At 45.0% G+C, this 20,985-nt stretch overlaps 1 protein-coding gene across 1 annotated transcript in view; it reads left to right on the forward strand.

Annotated features, from left to right (window-relative positions):
* ZNF827 (zinc finger protein 827) overlaps positions 1-20,985 on the forward strand; it is a 152,554-nt gene that overhangs the window by 124,560 nt on the left and 7,009 nt on the right. The window contains exons 9-11 of the mRNA XM_080937496.1: positions 12,726-12,863; positions 15,701-15,872; positions 16,704-16,870. Coding sequence (XP_080793622.1) covers positions 12,726-12,863; positions 15,701-15,872; positions 16,704-16,870 — 477 coding nt within the window. The remainder of the gene's footprint in view (positions 1-12,725; positions 12,864-15,700; positions 15,873-16,703; positions 16,871-20,985) is intronic.

Raw genomic sequence — 20,985 nt, forward strand, 5'->3', positions numbered from 1 at the left:
CATTTGTGACAAGGTGAGAGTCTTAACAAATTAGAGACTTTTCAGTTTCACTTCCTCCAAGCAGAAGAAAAACGTCATCGTTATCAATTTTTTGAGCTTATAATACAAAAAAGACACAGGCATAGAAAGAACAGGTAGAATTAAGGATCCGTCACTTGGTCCCTTGGACAAGAGACAGTGGCTTAGATGGACTTTTCTGTCTGTATCCTAGTGCCTAAAGGGTGGGTGGAGTGGTTTGCATAGAAGCCAGTGGGAGGAGGGAAGAAGCAGCCTGGTCACCCTCCTTCGGCAGCATACATGGTTAGCAGACCTAGTCTGAATCACATCTCTTGCCTTTTCAGTTAAACCTGCACTTTGGAAAAAGTCACCTCTGCAAACCCGCTGTGTAACCCATGGTTACTTGGCTTCTCGCCAGAGCCAGGCTAGTGTTTGGGATATGACATCATTTAGTGTTCTATTCTGCTATGCATGTGGTTGCCTTAACAGCTCCACGGATCAGGGCCTGGGGAGACAGCTCAGTTGATAAAGTGCATGCTGCTATGCCAGGGTGAGGACCCAAGTTCGATCCCCAGAACAGAGACAGGTAGATACTCAGCTTGTGAGCCATGCAGTTCAGAGACCTGTTGTCTCAAAAAATAAGATGTAGAGGAGGGGTGAGTGTAACCAAAACGCACAGAATGAAATACTCAAGAGATTAGTGTTTAAAAATAAGACATCTATGTCTGTCTTACACACATGCGTGCACACACATCCACATGAACACATATACACCACATACACACAGGAGTGCACACACGTCCCCAAGTATTGGATACTGACGAGTCACAAAGCCCTTAGGCCTTTACAGGTGTTGGCTATACAGTTGCTTTTTAAATGAAGTATGAAAGGAGATGGGATATCTGTGGGGATTTTACTTGACATCATCTCCTGTAAAGATTAGAATGTGGCCACATTTTCAACACAGGAGGCACCAAAAGGACCTAGAAACAAAAGCAACCACACATTCCCATTGAAATTAGAGCATGGCAGTGGTCCAACTCCAGAAGTATTTGTGAGTTTCTACATTAATATTAGATGCAAGAATCTTTGTTCAAGCACCATTAAGGTTATGAATGTGCACACGCCCAAACTGGGATCCCCCTGGTGATGCCTGTCTCCTACTAGTCCATGATCCACAGTGCAGTGAACAAGTAGAACACTAATTTGTTATGCAAAGCTCTTGCTGTGTTGTGATTAATCTGAACTTCAGCATCTTGAGAAGCAGGGATCAGGAGGTTCCAAATAAGCTGAGTTTCACCATGAGACTTCAGTTAGGAAGTTAGTTTTTTCATCTCATAAATTGTCTATGAACTAAAGAATAATGTTCTTTTTACAAGTGCTCCCTAGTCCATAGAAGATGAGACAGAGATTCTATTGAGATAAAGTCTCCAAAAGATGCTGAACCTTTGTTACCAAAGGTAGAGCACTTCTGTTATGGCACAAAAAGTTAGCCACCTATCTTGTAGAAAAATTATTTACATAAATTTACATATTGTGTACCAATGAGTCTTTCTCTCTCGCCTGTAACAGATTAGATTTTTGTCAAATCACAAGTGTTTTTATTGTCCTCCAAGACGTATATAAAAGGAGAAAGCATAGAGACAAAAAGTAGTTAAAATATGTAAGAATAGTACATGTAGAGTGTCTAACTAGAGTGTATCTCATCTGGGGGGATGAGGTGCCGCCCAGTTGACAGTGTGCTTTTTTGCCAAGTATGCATAAAGCCCTGATTTCAATCCCCAACACCACAAACCACGTACAACGGTGTATACCTTTAACCAGGTACAACGGTGTATACCTTTAACCCAGTACTTAGAAAGTCGAAGGATCAGAAGCTCAAGGGTGTCCTCAATTGTTTCACAGAAAGTTCAAGAACATGATGGCCTACATGAAACCATGTCAAAAATAACAAATTGAATTTTCCTCCTAAAGAGAAATCATCTATATTTCCAATTAATTACTTTATTTTTCTAGTGCCTTATTTGGTAAATAAACTACTGATTGCATTGATATTTTTGTGTATAGAGTAGCCCAGAGTGGCGTTGAACTCCAGCCCCAGTCTGTGGAAATGCACATACCTGTGTATATACATATGTCTGGAGGTCAAAGGTTGATGCTAAGCATCTTCAATCACTTTCTGCTTTGTTTACTGAGCTCTCTTGATGAGCCAGAAGCTCTCTGACTCTGGCTGGATTGGCCCAGGGAATCCCATGTCTCTGCCTCCTCAGTGCAAGGATTACAGGCAGCTGCCCTTCCTGCTGATTGTCATAGGCATTTGTTACCACACTCAATGGCATCAAAGGTTTTTTTTTTTTTTTTTTTTTAATTTATTTGGTTTTCTTTTTAATTTGAGAATTGAAATTGGAGGACGATGGTTGGTTTGTTTGTTTTTTTTTTTTTTTTCAAAAAAAGACATGCACTTCTTGTTTTGCTTAGCAGTCTTGGACTTGAACCATAGATTATGTTACTTAGAAACACCCCAAGCTGTTGGGTATTTACATTTCTGGCACAAGAGCCAAAAATCTACTTCTCACTCTTGCCCAATCCCAAGATAATTAAGAAGAGATGGCTCTTGTTTTATTTTTTTTTTCATTTGTTTGTATTGATCATGGCAGAGCCCTAACAGTCATTTCTAAGCTCCTCTAAAACTCCTTGCTAATAAGCTATGTGGTTAGAACACAGTTACATTTGCACCAGAGCTTCCGTTGTAACTGCACTCCATCCGTCAACAGGGAATCCATTCTGTAAGTTCAAGGCTCCCCATAGTTGTATTTTGAGCAAAGGCCAAGAAATACAGTGGCACTTGTCACCTAGGGAAGAGGACAAGCAAGCATGTCGCGTTGGCCTTTGTAGCACCAGCTTCACGTAAGGTGTCAGCCTAGATGACTCTCAGGCCAGTCCCAGCCTGAGTTACTTGACAGACATTAAAGGTCTTTTCTGAGAGGAGTAACCCACTCACGTTCTGGACAAACTGCAGATTATCTGTTTTTCCTAGTGGAGCATCCCAGGTTCAAAACCCACCTCTCCCTCTTACCAACTATATGGGAACATGCTAACTCCTTCATCATTCTGAGTCATGACTTTTCTCATGTACAGAATGAAGCTAGTAACAAACCCAATCTTCCTGTGCTGTTATGAAGATTAAAGTCAAAGATAGAACCCTTTGCTTTAGTGTGATGCCGGGAAGGAAATACGTGCTCAATAAGTCATAACTGTTCGCCGTTTCCCCTATATCCATACCCACAACTTTCCTCTCATTACAGAAAGTTTGGGGGAGGGACAGCAAGATAGTTAAGCGGGCAGAGGTGTTTGCCACCAAACCTGGCATCCTGAGCTCAGACCCTGGGACCCCCAAGGTGGAAGGAGAAAACTAACTCCTGAAAGTTGTCCTCTGACCTCCACAAGTATACACACATGTGTGCTCAAGTCTGCTTTCAAATGCTAAATCTACCATAAGCTAACAGGAATGTTACACATGCCAAAACCCACAGCCAGGTGAAAGGTGTCACGTCAGAAGTCAGTAGTAAAAGCAGAAAGATAGACCTCTCTGCGACCACACAGGGTTCCCAGGCAACCAGAGCTGGTAAGGCCTAGCAAGCCTTTGTTGGAACCCCTCGGTAGGAGGCCTCCACCAACCCTTTCTTCTTCCTGTGTGTTGTCAGAAAGGGTCTCACCGTATCTCAAGATCACCCAGGCTGATCTTGAACTCATGGCATTCCTTCTGCCTTAGTGCCCCTCATACCAGCATTGCAGGCATGAGATACCTAGTTAGAACCATCTTATGGTTGGTGCTCATAGGAAACTTTAAAATGAGACAATTAGATTGCAGCAGCAGATTTTTATGGTGTAATAAGCTGGAAATGCTAAATATCCTCTTTGGTCTTATAGTGCAATGCAATGAATGGACTTTTCAGTGGGACAGCCGCTCACTACCGATGTGACCTTCAACTCAGCCGCCCTGAGCCAGTTGATACTTTCCCTTTTGATTGGTAAATCTACTTCTGATGTCTAAGACATAGTGTTTTGTAAGGTTGTATGCAATGTGGATAGTGTGTGGCCTAGGACAATGAAGATTTCCACATGAACGTAAGCCATTGTTTCAACAGCATTGTCTCTGCGATGATGCACTGTTAACACAGGGGAAAATCTGCTGCCAAACATCTTTAGAACTCTGTTCAGCTTAACTCCAGAGGTTCCCTGAAGGTGGCTCTGTCTTATCTAGTAAGAAGGAAGTCAGAGACAGACAGTACACAGCAAGTTCTCTGGCCTCTGCTCTCACATTTATCCATGCTATAGGTTTCTATCTTCATGGCTGAAGGACACCACTCCACCTGCAGGTATCCAAGGGAGATGTCCAGGGTCAAAGTTATTTGACTGTCTTTGACAATTGTGGGTAGTAAAGACACCCTCAATAAGTACTTTCACCCTCCTCAACCAGACCTGGGTTCCACACTAGCTTCTCACAGGAAGTTGTAAATAATAAATAAATAATTTTAATTATAAATTATAATAATTATAAATAACTAAGTAAAAAACTTCTACTCAGTATTGAGTGGACTTCCCACTACCATCTCAAACTCCCTTCAAGAAGAAAGCAATGACACAGTTTGTAGGCTTGGTGACTTCCAACTCAAGATTTAAATGTCCTCAATGTTGAGACACACTGAGAGCATTTACAGAGACTTTGAATCCTGCCGCCATCCATAGGAAAGATAACGATATGAAAAGCCCCGTCAATACACGGTGAAAACTGACCCAACAGGTTACTTGCTACTGTGCTACAGTGAACTGTTCGGTTCCTACTTAACACAACAGCCTTAAGGGTGGTGATGTGGCTTGTTTAGTCAATAAACATTTATTTATTCAGAACTGTCAATATATAGAAGAACATAAAGAATCAATATCAACGTTTCCATTCTTGGATTTCTTTCTTTAAAGTTAAGTTATATAAAAGCAACAGGCTTCAGTTGTCCTAGGTTTTGCTAGTGACTCTCTAGATATTAGAGAAGTTGTCCCACATAGTGGTCAAACTCCACATGACTACGCTTCCTTGGAATTAGGAGTTCTTGGTCTCAGGCATTTTCTGCTTGCCAAAGAACTTCCATTGCTTTGAAGTGACTTGTATAGAGGACCAGGTATAGAAAACACAAACTTCTTCCCTAGTTTAATGAATTATTGCCAATCGCTGAGTATTTATTGAAACTGTTGGCCCAGCACTAAGCAATCAATCCCAACCAAACTAGGTGTGGTGACTCATGCTTGTAATTCCATCACTCAGAAAGCTGAGCCATTTGAGGTCATTCTCTGCTACATAGTGAGTTCCGTCCTACATGGACAACAGATGACACCCAATCTCAAAAAAAAAAAAAAAAAAAAAAAAAAAAAACACATAAAGGAAGACCAACCGCCCCATCTAGCTTTCCTGGGTTGATCCTTCAAGGGGAACTATTTGCAAAGTCTTGATTGTTCAAACCCTTGTTCTCAAGAGACTTTGATATTAGCTTCCTGCTGTGTACAGGAGCTTGAGGAAGACCATAGTTCATGGAGGCCTCTGCACCCCAAGCCACTTGTCAGGTGACTGTCACCTGTCATCTGGGCTCTCCCAGCATCCTTGTGTACAGGAATTGAACACTGAACTAGGTGGTAAGATTTCTGCTTGAACCAAGTTTGAACCAAGCTTTATACTCAGGTGGGAGAAGTCTTGGAATCAATGGTCCATGCTGCTCCCATACAAATGAAGAAGCCAGATTTGAAGGCAACCAGCCCCTGTACTTTCTAATGTTTTGTAGAGTTAAATAGCACCCCCTCCCCAGTTCTACCTCATGGTTAAATGTCCTGGATATCTTTGGAGACTTGCTTGCTGGGTCTCAGTCTTTCTAGAAACGGTGCATGCACCTTTCAGAAGGAGTTAAACAAAATCGTAATTTTTAAAGTTTGTTAAGCACTTGTTTTTTCCCAAAGACCCAAAGAAGACCAAGACAGTAAACTCTGCCATGCTTTAGAATCTCCACCCAGTGTTTTCAGTTGGTCACAGGTTGACAAACCATTGCTAAATTCTATTGTCCTGTTTGTCAAGTGGATGTATTGACCTGCAGATAGATACAGAAATACTACTTTTGAGAGAGTATTTGAAACAGTTCTACAGAAGAATTTGGTTGTGTGGAGATTCACAATGACTCAGTCATAGGGAAGCTAATAGGTAAGTGAGAGGCAGCAAGGAGCAATAGCTGTGACATCTTGCTCAGAAACATCATGACATGGTAGCACAGGATAGGAATGCCAGCCAGACACTTGCATTGTGGTCTATTCCAGTGTAGTCCTGGCTCCAGGATCAGTCTTCTGAGATAAAGGAGCACATACCATTGGCACTAAGATGAAAGGGCCTCTCAGATTATTTTTCAGCATACAGAAGACCTTCCAGGGCCCACTTGATGATAATCAGCCCAAGAGGCACTAACCCAGAAGACTAGTAATGTCCCTGGCAGAGGTGGGAGCTTGGTTTAAGCAGAGGCCAAAGGATCAAGCCAGACAGGTAAGGCATAGCCAGACGTGACAAGGTCTTTCTAGAAGGCAACCTGACTGATAGGTTTCCATTTACCTAGGGGTCCAAAGAAGCCTAGAATTCCACTTTTGAGTTATAACTCGGTATGTAAGCCATCCTGAGGACAGGGAAAACTGCTCAAGACTCCATGTGTCAGGATGTAAAACACAGGTGGCCCCAGACCCTGTCTGTTCTCCTGTGCTGAGCCAGCCAGTCTGGCTGTGGTTGATGCAAGCAGTTATTTATGTATTGAGCTCATGTTATCCAGCTTTATCCAAATAAAGCCTCCTTCTCTCTGCATTTCTCATGCCTAAAACAGGTGGAGGGACGGTTGCTGGGGAGGTCTGTCCATCAGAGAACACACCAACAAATGTGATGTGCACCAGGCAGAAGGCCAAGGAACTTAATGAGGCAATCTCTAGCCTTCCTTATTCACTTATATTTAAGAGTGATGTCTTAAATATATTAGTGTTTATTACTAGTCTCCCTACATAGCAATAAAAGGCCTCTAAGGGACTCTTCACTGTGGCATAGTTGACATCAAGGAGAAGGCTTGACTTTTAGGATGCACCCATCTGCCTGTCCGGTTAACCCTCCTTGGTACCGATTTTGAGTTTACTGTGGGTTCCAACCTTTGTGCTGGGAATATCCTAGGCTAGCTCTTTCAAGAAGGAGATAGAAGAAACATCCTTCTGTAACCAAGAATATTAAATGCACAAACAAGGGACAGAGAGAGGAGAAAATCCCTTTGTTGCAGAATTTGGTATTGGTTTCTTGTGGGTCAGAGGAGCTTGGGTAAGATATGGGGGAGTCTAATTCTCTTCAGCCACTAACGAGATGGCCTGGGGAAGTTGCTGACGTTCTCCACGTCTTAGTTTTCTTTGTTCTAAGAGCCTTAAACGAGATGAAAATTTAGTTCTTTATTAAATGTTTGGGGAAGGGTGGAGACTTGGTAACCATTGAAATACTTCTTGGCACTATACAACTTGCATTGTGCCTTGGGTTGGGAGAGGTCTTGGAATGAATGATTCTTTGGTTCATTTGTAAATGAAGGAGTTGGGTTTGAAGCTCCGTAGGTCCTCTGCTTGATCCATATTCTGTGACTGTGTTTACTGCATGAGTTTATCTCTTGGACAGTTTTGGAGACGCAGTAGTTGAGTTTGATCATCCCATGCCCATGACCTCTGCATCAAATAAGACATACCTCTGGGTCAGTGGGTCTTAAGAAGCAGTTGGCCATACTGCATTTTGTTTAATAAGGCCTCATCATTATGAATAGGGGCCTGTGTAGGGCGAAGTGGGGGTGCCTCACTAACACCGCACAGCCACAGCCACACCACAGTGACAAAAGTCCTTACCTGACATGTGATTGGCATGTATGAGGGCCTGCATTCCATCCTCAGTCCCACTCAAAACAACACAGAAATCTTAATTAAGAACACAGAAAAGCCTTCATTGATGTCCAAGGCAAACTATAGGTGAGCAGTTAGATAAGAAAGATTCAGACCACACTGCACCAGATCTGTGGAGCAGTTTGCAAATAAATAAAATGTTTTGCTGGAGGTAAGATTCTGAACAACTGGGTAAGAAAGAATTTGTTGTTAGACTGGAGCTTTGCTCAGGGAAAAGAAAGGAAAAGGATGGTAACTATGCAGCTACTGAAAATAATGAAGCAAGCACCAGGAGACATGGGAATAAAGAAGGAAATCAGAAGTTTTAAAATAATACCCATAATTTCAACTATCTGGAGACTTTGAAACTAATTGAGATGCAGTTACTGGCATGTGTACTTTTCCATTTGGGGTATATATTGTGCCTCAGAAAAAAGTAAAGCAAATTTCTTTCTAATCTTTAAAACAAAAATAGGCTTGTAAGATTTTTTTTAAAGCAGAACCAAAGATAATTAATGTGAGAATGTGTTCATCCAGCTTCATACTTGCCACTGTCGAGGCTGAAGATAGAGTGGCCATCAGGGATGCTACGGGCGGGCAGTGCGCATGGGGAAGAGTTTCAGTTAAGAATGGTACGAGTAATTAAAGAAAGGGGAGGGGAGGGGAGGAAGAAGGAAGGGGAAGGAAGGAAGCAAAAGGAGGAGGGGAAGGGAGGGAGAAGGAGAAAGAGGGGGGAAGGAAGAGGAGGATCAGGAGGAGGAGAGCCAGTGTCTTTTTTTTTTTCCACCCAAAAAGAAGTCCAGTGGTAGATGACTCCTGGCATTCGCTGTCTCTGAACAGTGCCCACAGAGCCCTGGTTCTCCATCATCCATTCCTTCATACTTTGAAAGTTGGCTTGTATCTTCATACTTGATGTTCACAGAATATCTGGCACCTCCAAGGTTATCTCTGTTATCAAGGCATGAGAAGATAGAAAGCCAACATTCAGAGAGCCTTTTCATTGACCAACACTTTTTAATGTATGACCTATGGCACTTGCCTTCATGGGGGGAGGGTGGGGGACGGGGAAGAGGCTGACTGTTGGGTTAACATGTCTGCCAGAGAGATCTCTCAACCAGAATCCACCTGGAATTTGGAGCTGTCGGAGGCTATAAACTCTTAGTAGTCTGATTTAGGACTGCAAGCATTTCTCCTAAGAGAATCATATAAGCACATCTCTTAAGTTGAGTTAAAACATTGTTCTAATTTGTTTTGTATTGCTGCAATAAACACCATGACCAAGAACAACCTGGGGAGTTGGAATGTTTATTTGGTATACAGGTTACAATCCATCATCAAGGGGGGCAAAGAGAAGAAATTCAAAGAAGGAGCTTGAAGAAGAAGCCATTAGCCAAGGAGCGCTAACCAACTTGCTCTCAGTAGTGTTCAGCTAGCTTTCTTATATAGCCCAAGTCCATATGCCTAGGGATTGTGCCACTTGGGATGGGCTGGGCCCTCCTGTATCAATTAGTAATCAAGACAATGCCCCACAGACATGGCCACCAGCCAGTGTGATGTGGTCAGCAATTCCACTGAGCTTCTGCCCCTTTTCTAGTGTGTCCAAGTGACAACTAAGATTAGCCTTCCAGGCACATACTTACTAAACATCTGTCTTTCTTTCACTCTAGATTGCCAGCTGACCTTAATAGTTAAGCTGTTGTGCTAATCAATACATTAATCCCTGTCTCACTCCCATCTCCGACTCCCTCACTGTGGGTGCCATGTTGCTGGGAATACACAGATGCATGGACAAGAAAAGAAAGGATAAAAAACATATAGCCTAACCCCCTCCAAGGACCTCAAGCTACCTCACTCTAAAGGAGCCTTAACCCCTGCTCCTTAGAGGCCCTAAATACTTCAAATTCCAGACCCAGTCTCTGCCAGTAAGTAGGTATAAAGTCACACTCCTTGCTGTTCCGGAGCCTGCTTTCTGTATGAAAGTGGGTGAAAGGGCGTAGGACAGGCCCCTGGATATGTGAGCCAGGCCTAGTAAGTTAATAAGAGATAAGCTGACTAACTGCTTATCTGGTCTCTACAAACTGCTTGAACAATAGAAACCACCCCCCCCCCGCCCTAGTGACATATCTTGACCGCCATTGCCACCCCCACCCAGAAGACCAAGCAAATACAGACCTCTGAGACTATAGGGAAATGATTGGTTTGTGATTCGCGGGCTTTGCAATGGTTGGTTGTAATTCACAGGCTTTTGCTATGAAATAATTGGTTGGTGATTCGCGGGCTTCGCCATGATTGGCAGGCTTTGCTGTGAACCATATAAAATCTGCTCCGATTCTGCCCTCGTGGTCCGCTGCCCTCTACTCCTGCCTGCCATACAGTTGTGGGTCCCAGAGCGCTTGGAATAAAAATCCTCTTGCAGTTTGCATCAAGACCGTTTCCCGTGAGTGATTTGGGGTGTTACCTTTCCTGGGATGTTCAGAGAACCCGCACTTTGAGGGTCAGAGGATCCCTGACCCAAAAGTCTGTCCTTTCAGATAGAGGCAGGGACTGGAAGGGTTGTGAAAGTTTTGCAAGAATCTTAGGGAAATCCCATTGCTTGGTTAAGATAGTAAGTAGGGTTCCAGAAAAGTCTTTAAAGTAAGATTGGCTAATGGCTAGATGGGGTGGGGAGGACACCAGAAACTGAGGTCTCTTGTGGCATTTGACTGATGGTGGTGGCAAGACACATGGAAGAATGTGTGGCCTCTGGAGAGCTGCATTTCCAATTTGTGAGCAGAGGTTTGGGGCTTCCTGCCTCTTTCTCCTCTTCCCCTTCATGCAGCCCAGCCCCAGCCAGAGGCACCGCAGTGCCCTGTTCTGGGCTAAGGTTCCCATGGCTTGGGATTGCCTTGCTCCCATATGGGAAAGGAAAACAAAGCTGTACCATGCAAACACCGGAGCCGAGCCCAAACAAGGCTTGTGGCTGGGCTCAGCTGGGCTACTGCATATTGGGTGCCTGTGTGAACTGTGTGGTGCTTTCTCTGCACCGTTGTCCAGCCCTCAAAGCTGCCATGACCTTCTAAGGCTGTGGAAGAAGCTGAATTCTTCATGATGCTTCAACCTCTTAAGTACATGACTAATACTCAAAAGAATTATTAAGAGACATCTTCATTTTTAATTGCACCTCCGTGCTGGGTCTGCGACACAGTTAATTCATTTATTGGGACTGTATTAGAAGATTGTGCGCCATCTTGACCTCTACCTGCTACTCTCATTCTCTGGAAAGCGCCGTTTGATTACACACTTGGAAGGAACTACTTAAAATACCACACTCGGGCTTAACTTGAGGACAGTTATCCAAGAGTGGTCCTTGTCTTCAGATGTCCCCTTACCTGTACCTCCCTCCTCACCTTCCCATCATTCCTGCCCCACAGTTCCATCCCTTGCCTTACAGGCTCAGCCAGGCATTTCGTGTCCCCCGCCCCCAGGCCTCAAGAGATACATTTTAACAAACACAGATCAGTTGATCAAGATGCTCCTGGGTGTTGGGATTGCTGGCAAGCAAGGCTCCTCCCTGCTCCCCTTCCAAGTCTGCATTATTTGTTTCTTCTTTCCTCGGATTACATTGCTGGGCAAAATCTTTAATATGTGCATTGATCCAGCTGACTTGTCCAAATACAGGTGGAAACTTATATCTGGAAAATGGTTTTAGCCTAATTATGTGAAATCAAGCACTTTGTTCTGCAGGGGTTCTGTGACCTGCGCTCAGAGCTTGGGTCTTATAAAGAGTTCCTGGTGATATTTATTTTTTCCCAAATGAAACTTCATTCTGCAATGTGGCATCGAGCTTCAGGAAGACTCACAACAACTCAGGTCAAGGACAAATACTAACTGACTGCAGTGTCTTATTCTTCAGAGTGAGGCCCAAACAAGCTGTCCCTTGGAAGTGTCCATTTCCGTCTTCTGGGTGTCTCCGTTACCTATCCCTTCCACGGCTGCAGAGGGATGTTTATATAGTCCACTGTGGTTCACTGAGAAGAGACAGGGGTCAGAAAATAAAGGAAACTCTATAGATGATCATGAGGAATGAAAGTTTTCTAGGCTAGAAAACACAGTGTGTGCTCCATCCAAGGATGCGCATAGACTGCTTTCGGGGCACCCATTTTCCCAGACGGGGCAAGACGTGTAGAACACGGTCTGCTCGTGTGCAAGGAGCAGTGTGTGGTGGACATCCCTCCGTCGACTTTAAATGACTTTCTGGCTAAACACTTGGTTCAATCCAGAGTTCAGGAGCAAAGCTTTTCTTCATAAAGAGCAGACATGGGACCATTTCTTTTCAAATCTGGGATCTCCAGTGTTCTGTTGACTGTTTTTGAAGCAGGCATTCTCATAAGAACCATCAGAGCAAACTCCCTTTCAATCTACTATGTTGTTTGTCTGGCTTTCCAGAAAGTTAATGTGCTGAGTGCTGTCAAGCCTGTCTGTCTGTCATCTGTGTGTCTATGTGTGTAAATGCGCACGCATGGGTGCACACACACTCACCAGCTTTTAGCAGTGAAAGGAGCCACAGAAGACCCAGCGCTGTTGGGCTGCTGGGCTCCCTTTACCATCTGGGTTAGCAGTACTCCTCAGCAGCGGAGCTCATGAGGACGCCACCGGTTCCTAGCTCCAATTGGGGGTGGGAGGGGGATGCCTCTGATGAAATCTTTGGGTTGGCTAAACTGTCTCGAATGCCTGTTGCCCTGTATTCCTCACAACACCTCATTCTCTTGGCCCAGAGACAGAAAAGATGGTCCTTGAGGCAGGAAACGGACTGCCGTCCTGGAAGTTCAATGACCAGCTCTTCCCTTGTGACGTGTGTGGAAAAGTGTTTGGCCGACAGCAGACTTTGTCTCGGCACCTCTCACTGCACACAGGTAAGTAGGGGATGGAGCTCCCCAGCCTCCCAGGCGCCCTGCCCGACCTCTCTGCTGGCCAGACATTGAGTTTCTCTGAGAGAATTGCTGCAGGAAGTGGTGGGAACCTACCTGAGTCTGACCTTTACCGGCCTTGCTGAACATGTAAAGGAGACCCTGGAAAGGCTTTTCTATATTGAAAAGCTTCATTGAGTTCCCAGAGGGGCTAATGAGAAGCGATCTGCACTTAAGTACCTCCATCCAGGTCAGCTCCTGAACTCTGTGAAGAATGGACTCATACCTTTGAAAGGTTCAGGCTACACCCCCCCCCCACCTTCTTAGTATCAACTTCTTTATTAAGGAAAGATTTTAATTTACATTTCAGTGCCAGTGCTAAGCGTGAGATAGGCTTATGTAAACAACAGCCAAGCTTCATGAAGATCTTAGGAGACACTCCTCTGGTTTCAGCTCCCGCTGGGGAGCCGTGGGGGTGGGGAAAACTAGTTTCTGGTTTTGTTTAAGCGTAGCCAAAGTGCAGCAGGTGGTTTGTTCCAAGGGGCAGTACCAGGAGGGGAGTGAAGTTAACAAGAAGCAAAGAAAGAGCAAATAGTAACTTCATCAGCAGAAGTAAGTGAAGCCCAAAGAGGCCAGGGAAGCTGCTGGTGCTGGTGACAACGGACACAGGCTGGAGTGTGGCTCTGAGGTGGAGCCCATGTGAGGCCAGGGTTCAGTCTCCAACAACAAAGAAAATACACTCAACTGTTCTCTAAGCCTAACACTGACAGTACAGCAATGTGATGTAAGCCAGATATACTGAAACATGCATGTAATATCAGCATTTGGGAGACTGAGGCAGGAGGATCACTAATTTGAGCACAGCATGGAATGCCTAGGAGGGACACTCTGGTCCCCCAAAAAGGAAAAATATTTAAGTTCAAAGTTAAGGGGTTTTTGTACAGTTGTGCAAAAATAAAAGCACAGAGACAGAGTATTAATAGGAGAAGATTAATTTTGACCTTTTATCTTTTTAAATCCACTAAACTCAAATTTTCATCATATTAAACAGATAACATGTTTTTAAGAGCGAGGACTTTAAAGCCTTATTCTTTAAGCATACTTAAATGCATTTCAAGTAACCAAGTAACAAAGGATGAATAAAATTCCCTACTTAATTGGGATCAATTAAGAAATGGAAGAAGAAGAGGAAAATACAAGGGTCGGATGTCTAAAGGAATGAGAACAGTTTATACCTACAGCTAAGACAGCTACAGCTTGAGTTAACACAAAAGGAGTAGAAAAAAATGAAGGGACGTATCACCTTAAGGAGTCAGTGAAAAACACCTTCATCTGAATCAATAAAGGGAAGCTGATACACTTTGAGCTGGGAAAGAAAGGCACAGCCAATCCCAGGTGACACCGGAGGATCACCGGAGGCAGGCACGGTGGTGCATGACTTCAGCCCCAGCTCTTGGGAGGCAGAGGCAGGGGGATCCCTGAGTGTGAGGACAGCCGGGGCTACATAGTGAGACCCTGTTTCAGAAATGGGGAGGGAATTTTTGGAGAAAAAGGGACGCATGGTTTGTCTTTGGTACAGAAGTAAGCTGATAGATAACTAAGCCAAATTACCAAAATAACTGAGACAAAAACTTGAGAAAATCACTACAAAGGAGAATTTGTAAAACGGATGAAGGAAGTATTGTTAATAAAGATATTGTGCAGATTCTCCCAGATAAATTCTTACTGAGAAGAAGAAATCCCAGAGTTATTGGAGCTTTACAGATGACAGAAAGAGGGGCCACTCCCCATTTGTGGAGGTGGCACCTTGGTGCTGAAACCCAGACCCTCCCCTCTCAGTGCAGTGGCAGGTGGGCAGGGCACCATAAAATAACGCTCTTTACCCCTGGGGAAGAAAGCGGGACACTGTCTTCAAGTGAAGGCCATAAATCAGGATGGTGAGGCTGAGCTGTCATCTGTAGGAAGCAGGGTCCTCCGGGCTGTCGGATTACTCAGATGAATTCAGGACACCACCCTGGAAGTGCTCCTAACCCTTAGTCAGCTTTGTGAGCCAATTCCCATTACAAATTAATTGAGGTTTTTAAATTGTATTTATGTAAAATGAAAATTTTCACATTAAATTATTTTATACAAGTCATTTTCCCCCCTTAATTTCATTAGTTTTTCTTCCTTGGCCAGCCCAGGCCTGAAGCTGAGGGAAAATAATGGAGCCTCTTTATCAATGTTTATTTTCTTCGCTTTCTCCATCTCAGCTCCTACCCAAGAATGACACAAGTCACACTCATGAACATTCACACCCCAAACACATCTTCTCAAGAAGAGTGATGCTGGTTGACATGTGCACACTCACACCGCAAATTCCCCTTGTTCTGAAGAACTGCAGTGTGACCCACAGTGGCACACTCACACAGTGTCCCTTTATCCCTGTGGACCTCTCCTTGTCATGATGAGGGATGAAGGGTCAGGTATTCAAGAAGGAAATGGCTCACAGAGCTGCCCTCTGGCCTGGGTCAGGCTCCCACTCCGCCTCTGCTGTGATGTTGCTTCTGTATCCTACCTTGAATCAGACTTGGTTTGGACACCATGAAACCCACACCTCAGCCTCAAGATCTTGTCCTGGATGCCTAGAGAGGGCTTCTTGTGTTGTTGTTGTTGTTGTTGTTTATTTCTGTGAGTTGAGTATTGATACAGGAGCAAACTGCTAGGGATATGCTTAGGTACAATGTCAAGGCATGACCTTTGCCCCCACATGAAGGGAAATTTGACTGACCTTCATTGGTTCCTTTAAGTGAGCTCTTGAATTTTTTTTTCTTTTTTGAGAGCAGTTTTGGTTTCTCCCCCAGAGGAAAGAAAATACAAATGCCATTTGTGCCCCTATGCTGCTAAGTGCCGTGCAAACCTGAACCAGCACCTGACCGTGCACTCTGTGAAGCTCGTGAGTACGGACACCGAGGACTTAGTCAGTGCTGTCACCTCTGAAGGCAGTGACGGGAAGAAACACCCTTACTACTACAGGTGGGTCGAGCTTGCAGCAGCCCGCCCGGTCTCTTAGATCTCTCGCTTTGAAGCTCCCCATCTGCCTGCCTGAGTGCTGGGCCCTTCCCTCAGCCTGTGCTTCCTTCATTTTAATATGCTCTTTGCTGCCTGGCTTAGGCAGCCCTTGGAGTTAACTGCAAGAGAGATGTTTGGAAGCTGTTCTGCAGGGCAGGCTGCACAAAAAAAAAAAAAAAAAAAAAAAAAAAAAACAGGGCTCTATGGATGGTTGACTGTTAGGGCGCTCAGCTCTGCCACTGAGCACCTTGTGGTTTAAGAATCAGGTCGGGGGAGGCAAGAAAAATGATCTGAGATCAGTTGCTCAGAAGGCCCTGTGTGCTGTCCCTTTCTTGCCCATTATGACACACTACGTTCGGCTCTGTAAGGGTGGCTTCTCCTAGGAGGTGTCACGGATGTGCCTGCCTCTTGCCCAGAGTGCCAGAAAACAGTCTGTGTGCCCCCTCGCCGCACCCAGGGGTTCCTGGAACCTGTGAGATGTGCAGCACCGTCTGCTCCGTCCTCGGACAGCCACCGACACTTTAGCAGCACTGGAGTCTGTTAGGCCATGTGCGGCATCTGGAAGCTGTAGTTTTTGATTAACTCTGATTATTTAGCATCGTTACAGCATTGTGGGAGTGTTACGTTATGCCAGCACCTAATCTCTTTGGCACCCCAGCAGGCAGATTTTCCTGATGCTGTACCTTTTTGTTGATAGAATGCACAAGACACTAATGTCACGTGCACCGTGTGACCGAGCAGCACATACTCAGAGCCTGTCTCACTCTCCTCTCCCCCTTTCCTTCCGTGCTTTAGTTGCCATGTGTGTGGATTTGAGACGGAGCTCAATGTTCAGTTTGTAAGCCACATGTCTCTCCATGTGGACAAGGAGCAGTGGATGTTTTCCATCTGCTGCACGGCCTGTGACTTCGTCACCATGGAGGAAGCAGAGATAAAAAATCACATTGGCACCAAGCACACAGGTAACCATCCCTGTCCTTTTCCATCCCCTTTTCCTGGACCCCACAGTGGCATGGACTTGGGCACGATCTCGTGGGTACATAGACCTGGACTCAGCCACAGAGAGTAGACACTGTTGGGACACACCGAACTGCACACTTGGTCCTCACCTGGTCTTGGCCATCGTCCGCACACGTCATAGTCACTAAGCTCTTCTGCCCCAGGCTTGTGCTCCGACGGCTCACCTCAGCCAGCAGTAACCCTCTGATGTGAATTTTGCTCAGAATCACAATGTAGAGGGAAGCTGGGGGATGGGTGTTCCGCACAAGGTCAGTGATGTGGCTGTGGATTCAGACCCTCAGTCCAGAACAGGTTTTGCTCCATCTCCTGCTGCCTGTCTCCTTGCTGCTCTGACAGGCCCATGGCCTTAGGCCTTTGTGTTTTGCTGTAAGTTCTTGGGTACTCCACAATGACACACATGGTATGTCTGTTCACACAACCGTCTTCTTTTGAAACCAACTAGGCTGGGCCAGTGCTTGCCTTTCATTTAAAGCCTCTCGCCAGTCTGGCTCACTTATTCCATTTACCGATGTTAACACTTTGACTTCTCCGTGTAATTGTACCCTTAGAAGGGATGGTAGGAATGACACCATCATAGATTCATTTAGGGAGACTTCGAGGGAGACTGCCCTCCCCCGTCCCCATTTGTGGTGCTTACAAACTGAAAGCCTATGTTGCTTACTGCCAGTCCTACGTGTGGGGTCAGCCCATCACACCACTGGCTCCGGAAGGACCCAGGAAGGGGACTCATTGACAGTCAGGCTGATAATGTGCGTGGCTGAGACGGATCCCTGCTTCTCTGACCACTTTAGCTCGCTGGTGCCAACAGCAATAAAAGTTCGTTTTTGTCAGTAAGCTGAGCAGCTATGACTTGGAGGTCCACAGAGAGTCATTATGTGGAGTGAGAAGGTGCCATTTTTACAGTCGGTTGTCTGACTGTAACCACATTAGCACTGTGGGAAGTAGGTGAGCAGGGAGGCCCACATGGAAGACAAGTTAAATTTGGCTGGAATGGCTGACGGAGGGAAAGGCCAGCCTCTCTCCAGTTCCCACTGGCTTTGCAGTACCTTTCTTTTGTCCTGTCTGTTAAACACTGACTGTGAAACCTTCTTCACTCCAGTCTGTCCCTGGATGTCTCCACCCCACCCTGCAGCTCGCCACTCCTCAGGAAGATGTTAGCTGGAATCACCTGTTTTCTATGGAAACTTCACATTGTCAGTTAAGCAAGGCAAACACACCTAATATCACAGGATGCACAGGGTTGACCATGTTCCCTCTGAGCTGACAGAGCTCCCTGACTACCTGGGATGACAGAAACCACAAGTGAAACACGTTAAAGAAACTTCCGTCTGATATATTAGAAGCTTCTCAGCTGCTATTGGAAAGAGATAATGGTGTTTTTTAAGGTGCTGCAGGCCGGTTTCCATCCATCCAGGTGGTAAATGCTTCAGGCCTTCCAATGTCTGTCCTTTTTATTGGATTTAATGAATCCTTGGAGAACTTCATTCAGTGCAATTTAATCATATCCACCTCACCAAACCCTTCCAGATCTACCTTCTCCCTTCCCTACCTGCCTACCTTTGTGCTCTTAGTTTGACACAGCTCTGAAAGTCCTAGACATTAGCACACAGGTGAATAGTCATGTTTCAGTAAAATCGATTTATACGAGCAGGAAGCTAGTATGAGTCCATGGGCTATTGTTCGCTGGCCCGTTAGAAGTTACTAGTTTGACCCTGAGAGGTCCCTGGTTGCTACTGTTTTTAGGTTTGACCTTGGCCACAGTTCTACGCACCTCATTTTGTGCACTAATGAGTTAAATTACTATGAAGGTATTTAAGCCAATCTTTATGCATGTCCAATATCCATCCTCGTGATGGTAAACCTATTTTTGGGGGTTAAGCACCAATACTTTGATTATCTTCCAAAGACGTTAAAATAAGATGGCATGACTTTGCCCTGCACTCTCTCACTGCCTCCAGCACCTCCTGCCGTGCTGGCCTCGGTGGGCATCTGCTGCCCTTTTCCTCTACGTCCAGACTTACTTTAATTTGTCTTAGGTCCAAGTCTGCGGATAATACTTTCCTCTGTCGTTTTCAGTGTCTGCTTTTCTAGTTTGTCTGAAATCCGACAGTCTTCCATTTCTTTGAAGATGTTGCCTGTTGTCTTTCCTAGGATCGTTCCCGTGGGAAGCCTGTTCCACAGAATGTGGCCTCTTTACTTACGGCTGCTCCTGGGGATTTTCTCTTCTCTTTTTTCCTTTTTCCTCTCTTCTTCTATTTTTCTATATTTTAGACAGTTAGACACTATGGAGGTCGGGCTGACCTCAGTCTCTCTGTCCTGAGTTCTGGGATACAACCATGACATCACACTAGGGGTTTGGTTTGGTTTTGCTTTTTCTTTCTTTGCCTATTTTAAGCAATTTAATGATGATGTCTCTAAGTCTCTTGACATGGGTGTCTTTATAGTCTCAATATCTAGCCCAACTGACCCCGAACTCGCAGTCCTGCCTCCGTTTCCAAGTGGTGGGGTGACTGTGCATTCTTCACTCTCCGTGTTTTTTGTGCTTGGCATTCATTGAGTATCTCAGATTCTGGGTTTTATGCTGTTCCACAAATTAGAAGCATCTTGATTATCTTAAAAAAAAAAAAAAAAAAAAAAAAAAACCTGCTACCAGGTGGAGATGTAGCACTAGGGAGGCAGACACAGGTGGGTCTCTGTGAGTTCAAGGCCAGTCTGGTCTACAGAGCGAGTTCCAGGACAACCAGAGCTACTTGAAAAACCCTGCGTCTTGAAAAACCAAAGGAAAAGGTTGTGACTAGCTGAGCATGGTGGCAAATGCCTTTAGCACTCTGGATGCAGAAGCAGGTGGAGTTCTGTTAAAGGCAATCCTGAGGCAACTCACTAGGTTAAAAACAGTAAGTTCCAGGATAGACAGGGTTACATACAAAGACCCTGTTTCAAGGAAACAAGCAAAGGAAAAGTTATGCCTTGACCAACTAATCAGGACTTCAACTAATCAGGTCCCACAAAGAGCCACCTGGAGCACCTCACTGGAGCAGCTCCCCTGGAGCACCTCACTGGAGCAGCTCCCAGCTCACTGAGACTCTCTGGCAGCTCTCTGTTCTGCTTTATTCCAGACCTTGCCTGTAGCTTTTACTTGAGGTTTATTCATTGTCCTAGTTATGGTTTCTGTTGCTACAATAAAAAACACCATGACCAAAAAGCATGTTGGGGAAGAAGTTTATTGGGCTTACACTTCCAGATCACTGTTCATCATCAAAGGAAGTCAGGGCAGGAACTCAAGTGGGGCAGGAACCTGGAGGTAGGACCTGAGGCAGTAATCAGGGTGGCTTGCTCTTCCTGCTTTCTTATAGGACTCAGGACTACTAGCCCAGAGATGGCCCCACCCACAGTGGGCTGGGCCCTCCCCCACCAATCACTAATATGAAATGCTCTACAGGCTTCCCTGAAGCCCCATCTTTCGGCCACATCTTCTTATGTGAAGTTTCCTCCTCTCAGATGACTTTACCTTGTGTCCAGTTGACATGAAGCTACCCACCCAGCACTGTTTACTGTGGAACCCTCTAGTGAGGACCTCATTTTGTGCCTCCATCTGGAGAAATGTGATTCGGACCCCTCTCCATGTTCTCCATGTGTTTGCCTAACTTCTTGGGCATCTGAAATATAATTACAGCGTTCTCTGCTACTAACTGTAAAACTCCGCCTGTTCTGAACTGGCTTTGATTGGTTGATTCCCCTCCTCATTTTGAGCTGGTTTTTCTTGTTGCTTTGCTTATCTGATGATCTGTGTGTTTTTACCATGCTGGCTGTTCAATTATGTATCTATTGTTCCTGTTAGTATTGTTGGCCTTTATTTAAGAAATAGGACTTGCAAGCCTTGATATTTCAGCATCTTTCTTCTATGATTTGATAGGCAGTTTTGGATCACTAGGTATTTATCTACTGGGGACTAATTATTGTCCCATTTTCAAAGTCCTTTCTCAGCCTCCTACCTAATGCCCATGGACAGTGTATTGTTCTGACCTTGCTTCTGGGAATAGCACTGACACCAGACCTC

The sequence above is a fragment of the Micromys minutus genome (assembly GCF_963924665.1).
Source record: "Micromys minutus genome assembly, chromosome: 24".
Lineage (NCBI taxonomy): Eukaryota > Metazoa > Chordata > Mammalia > Rodentia > Muridae > Micromys > Micromys minutus.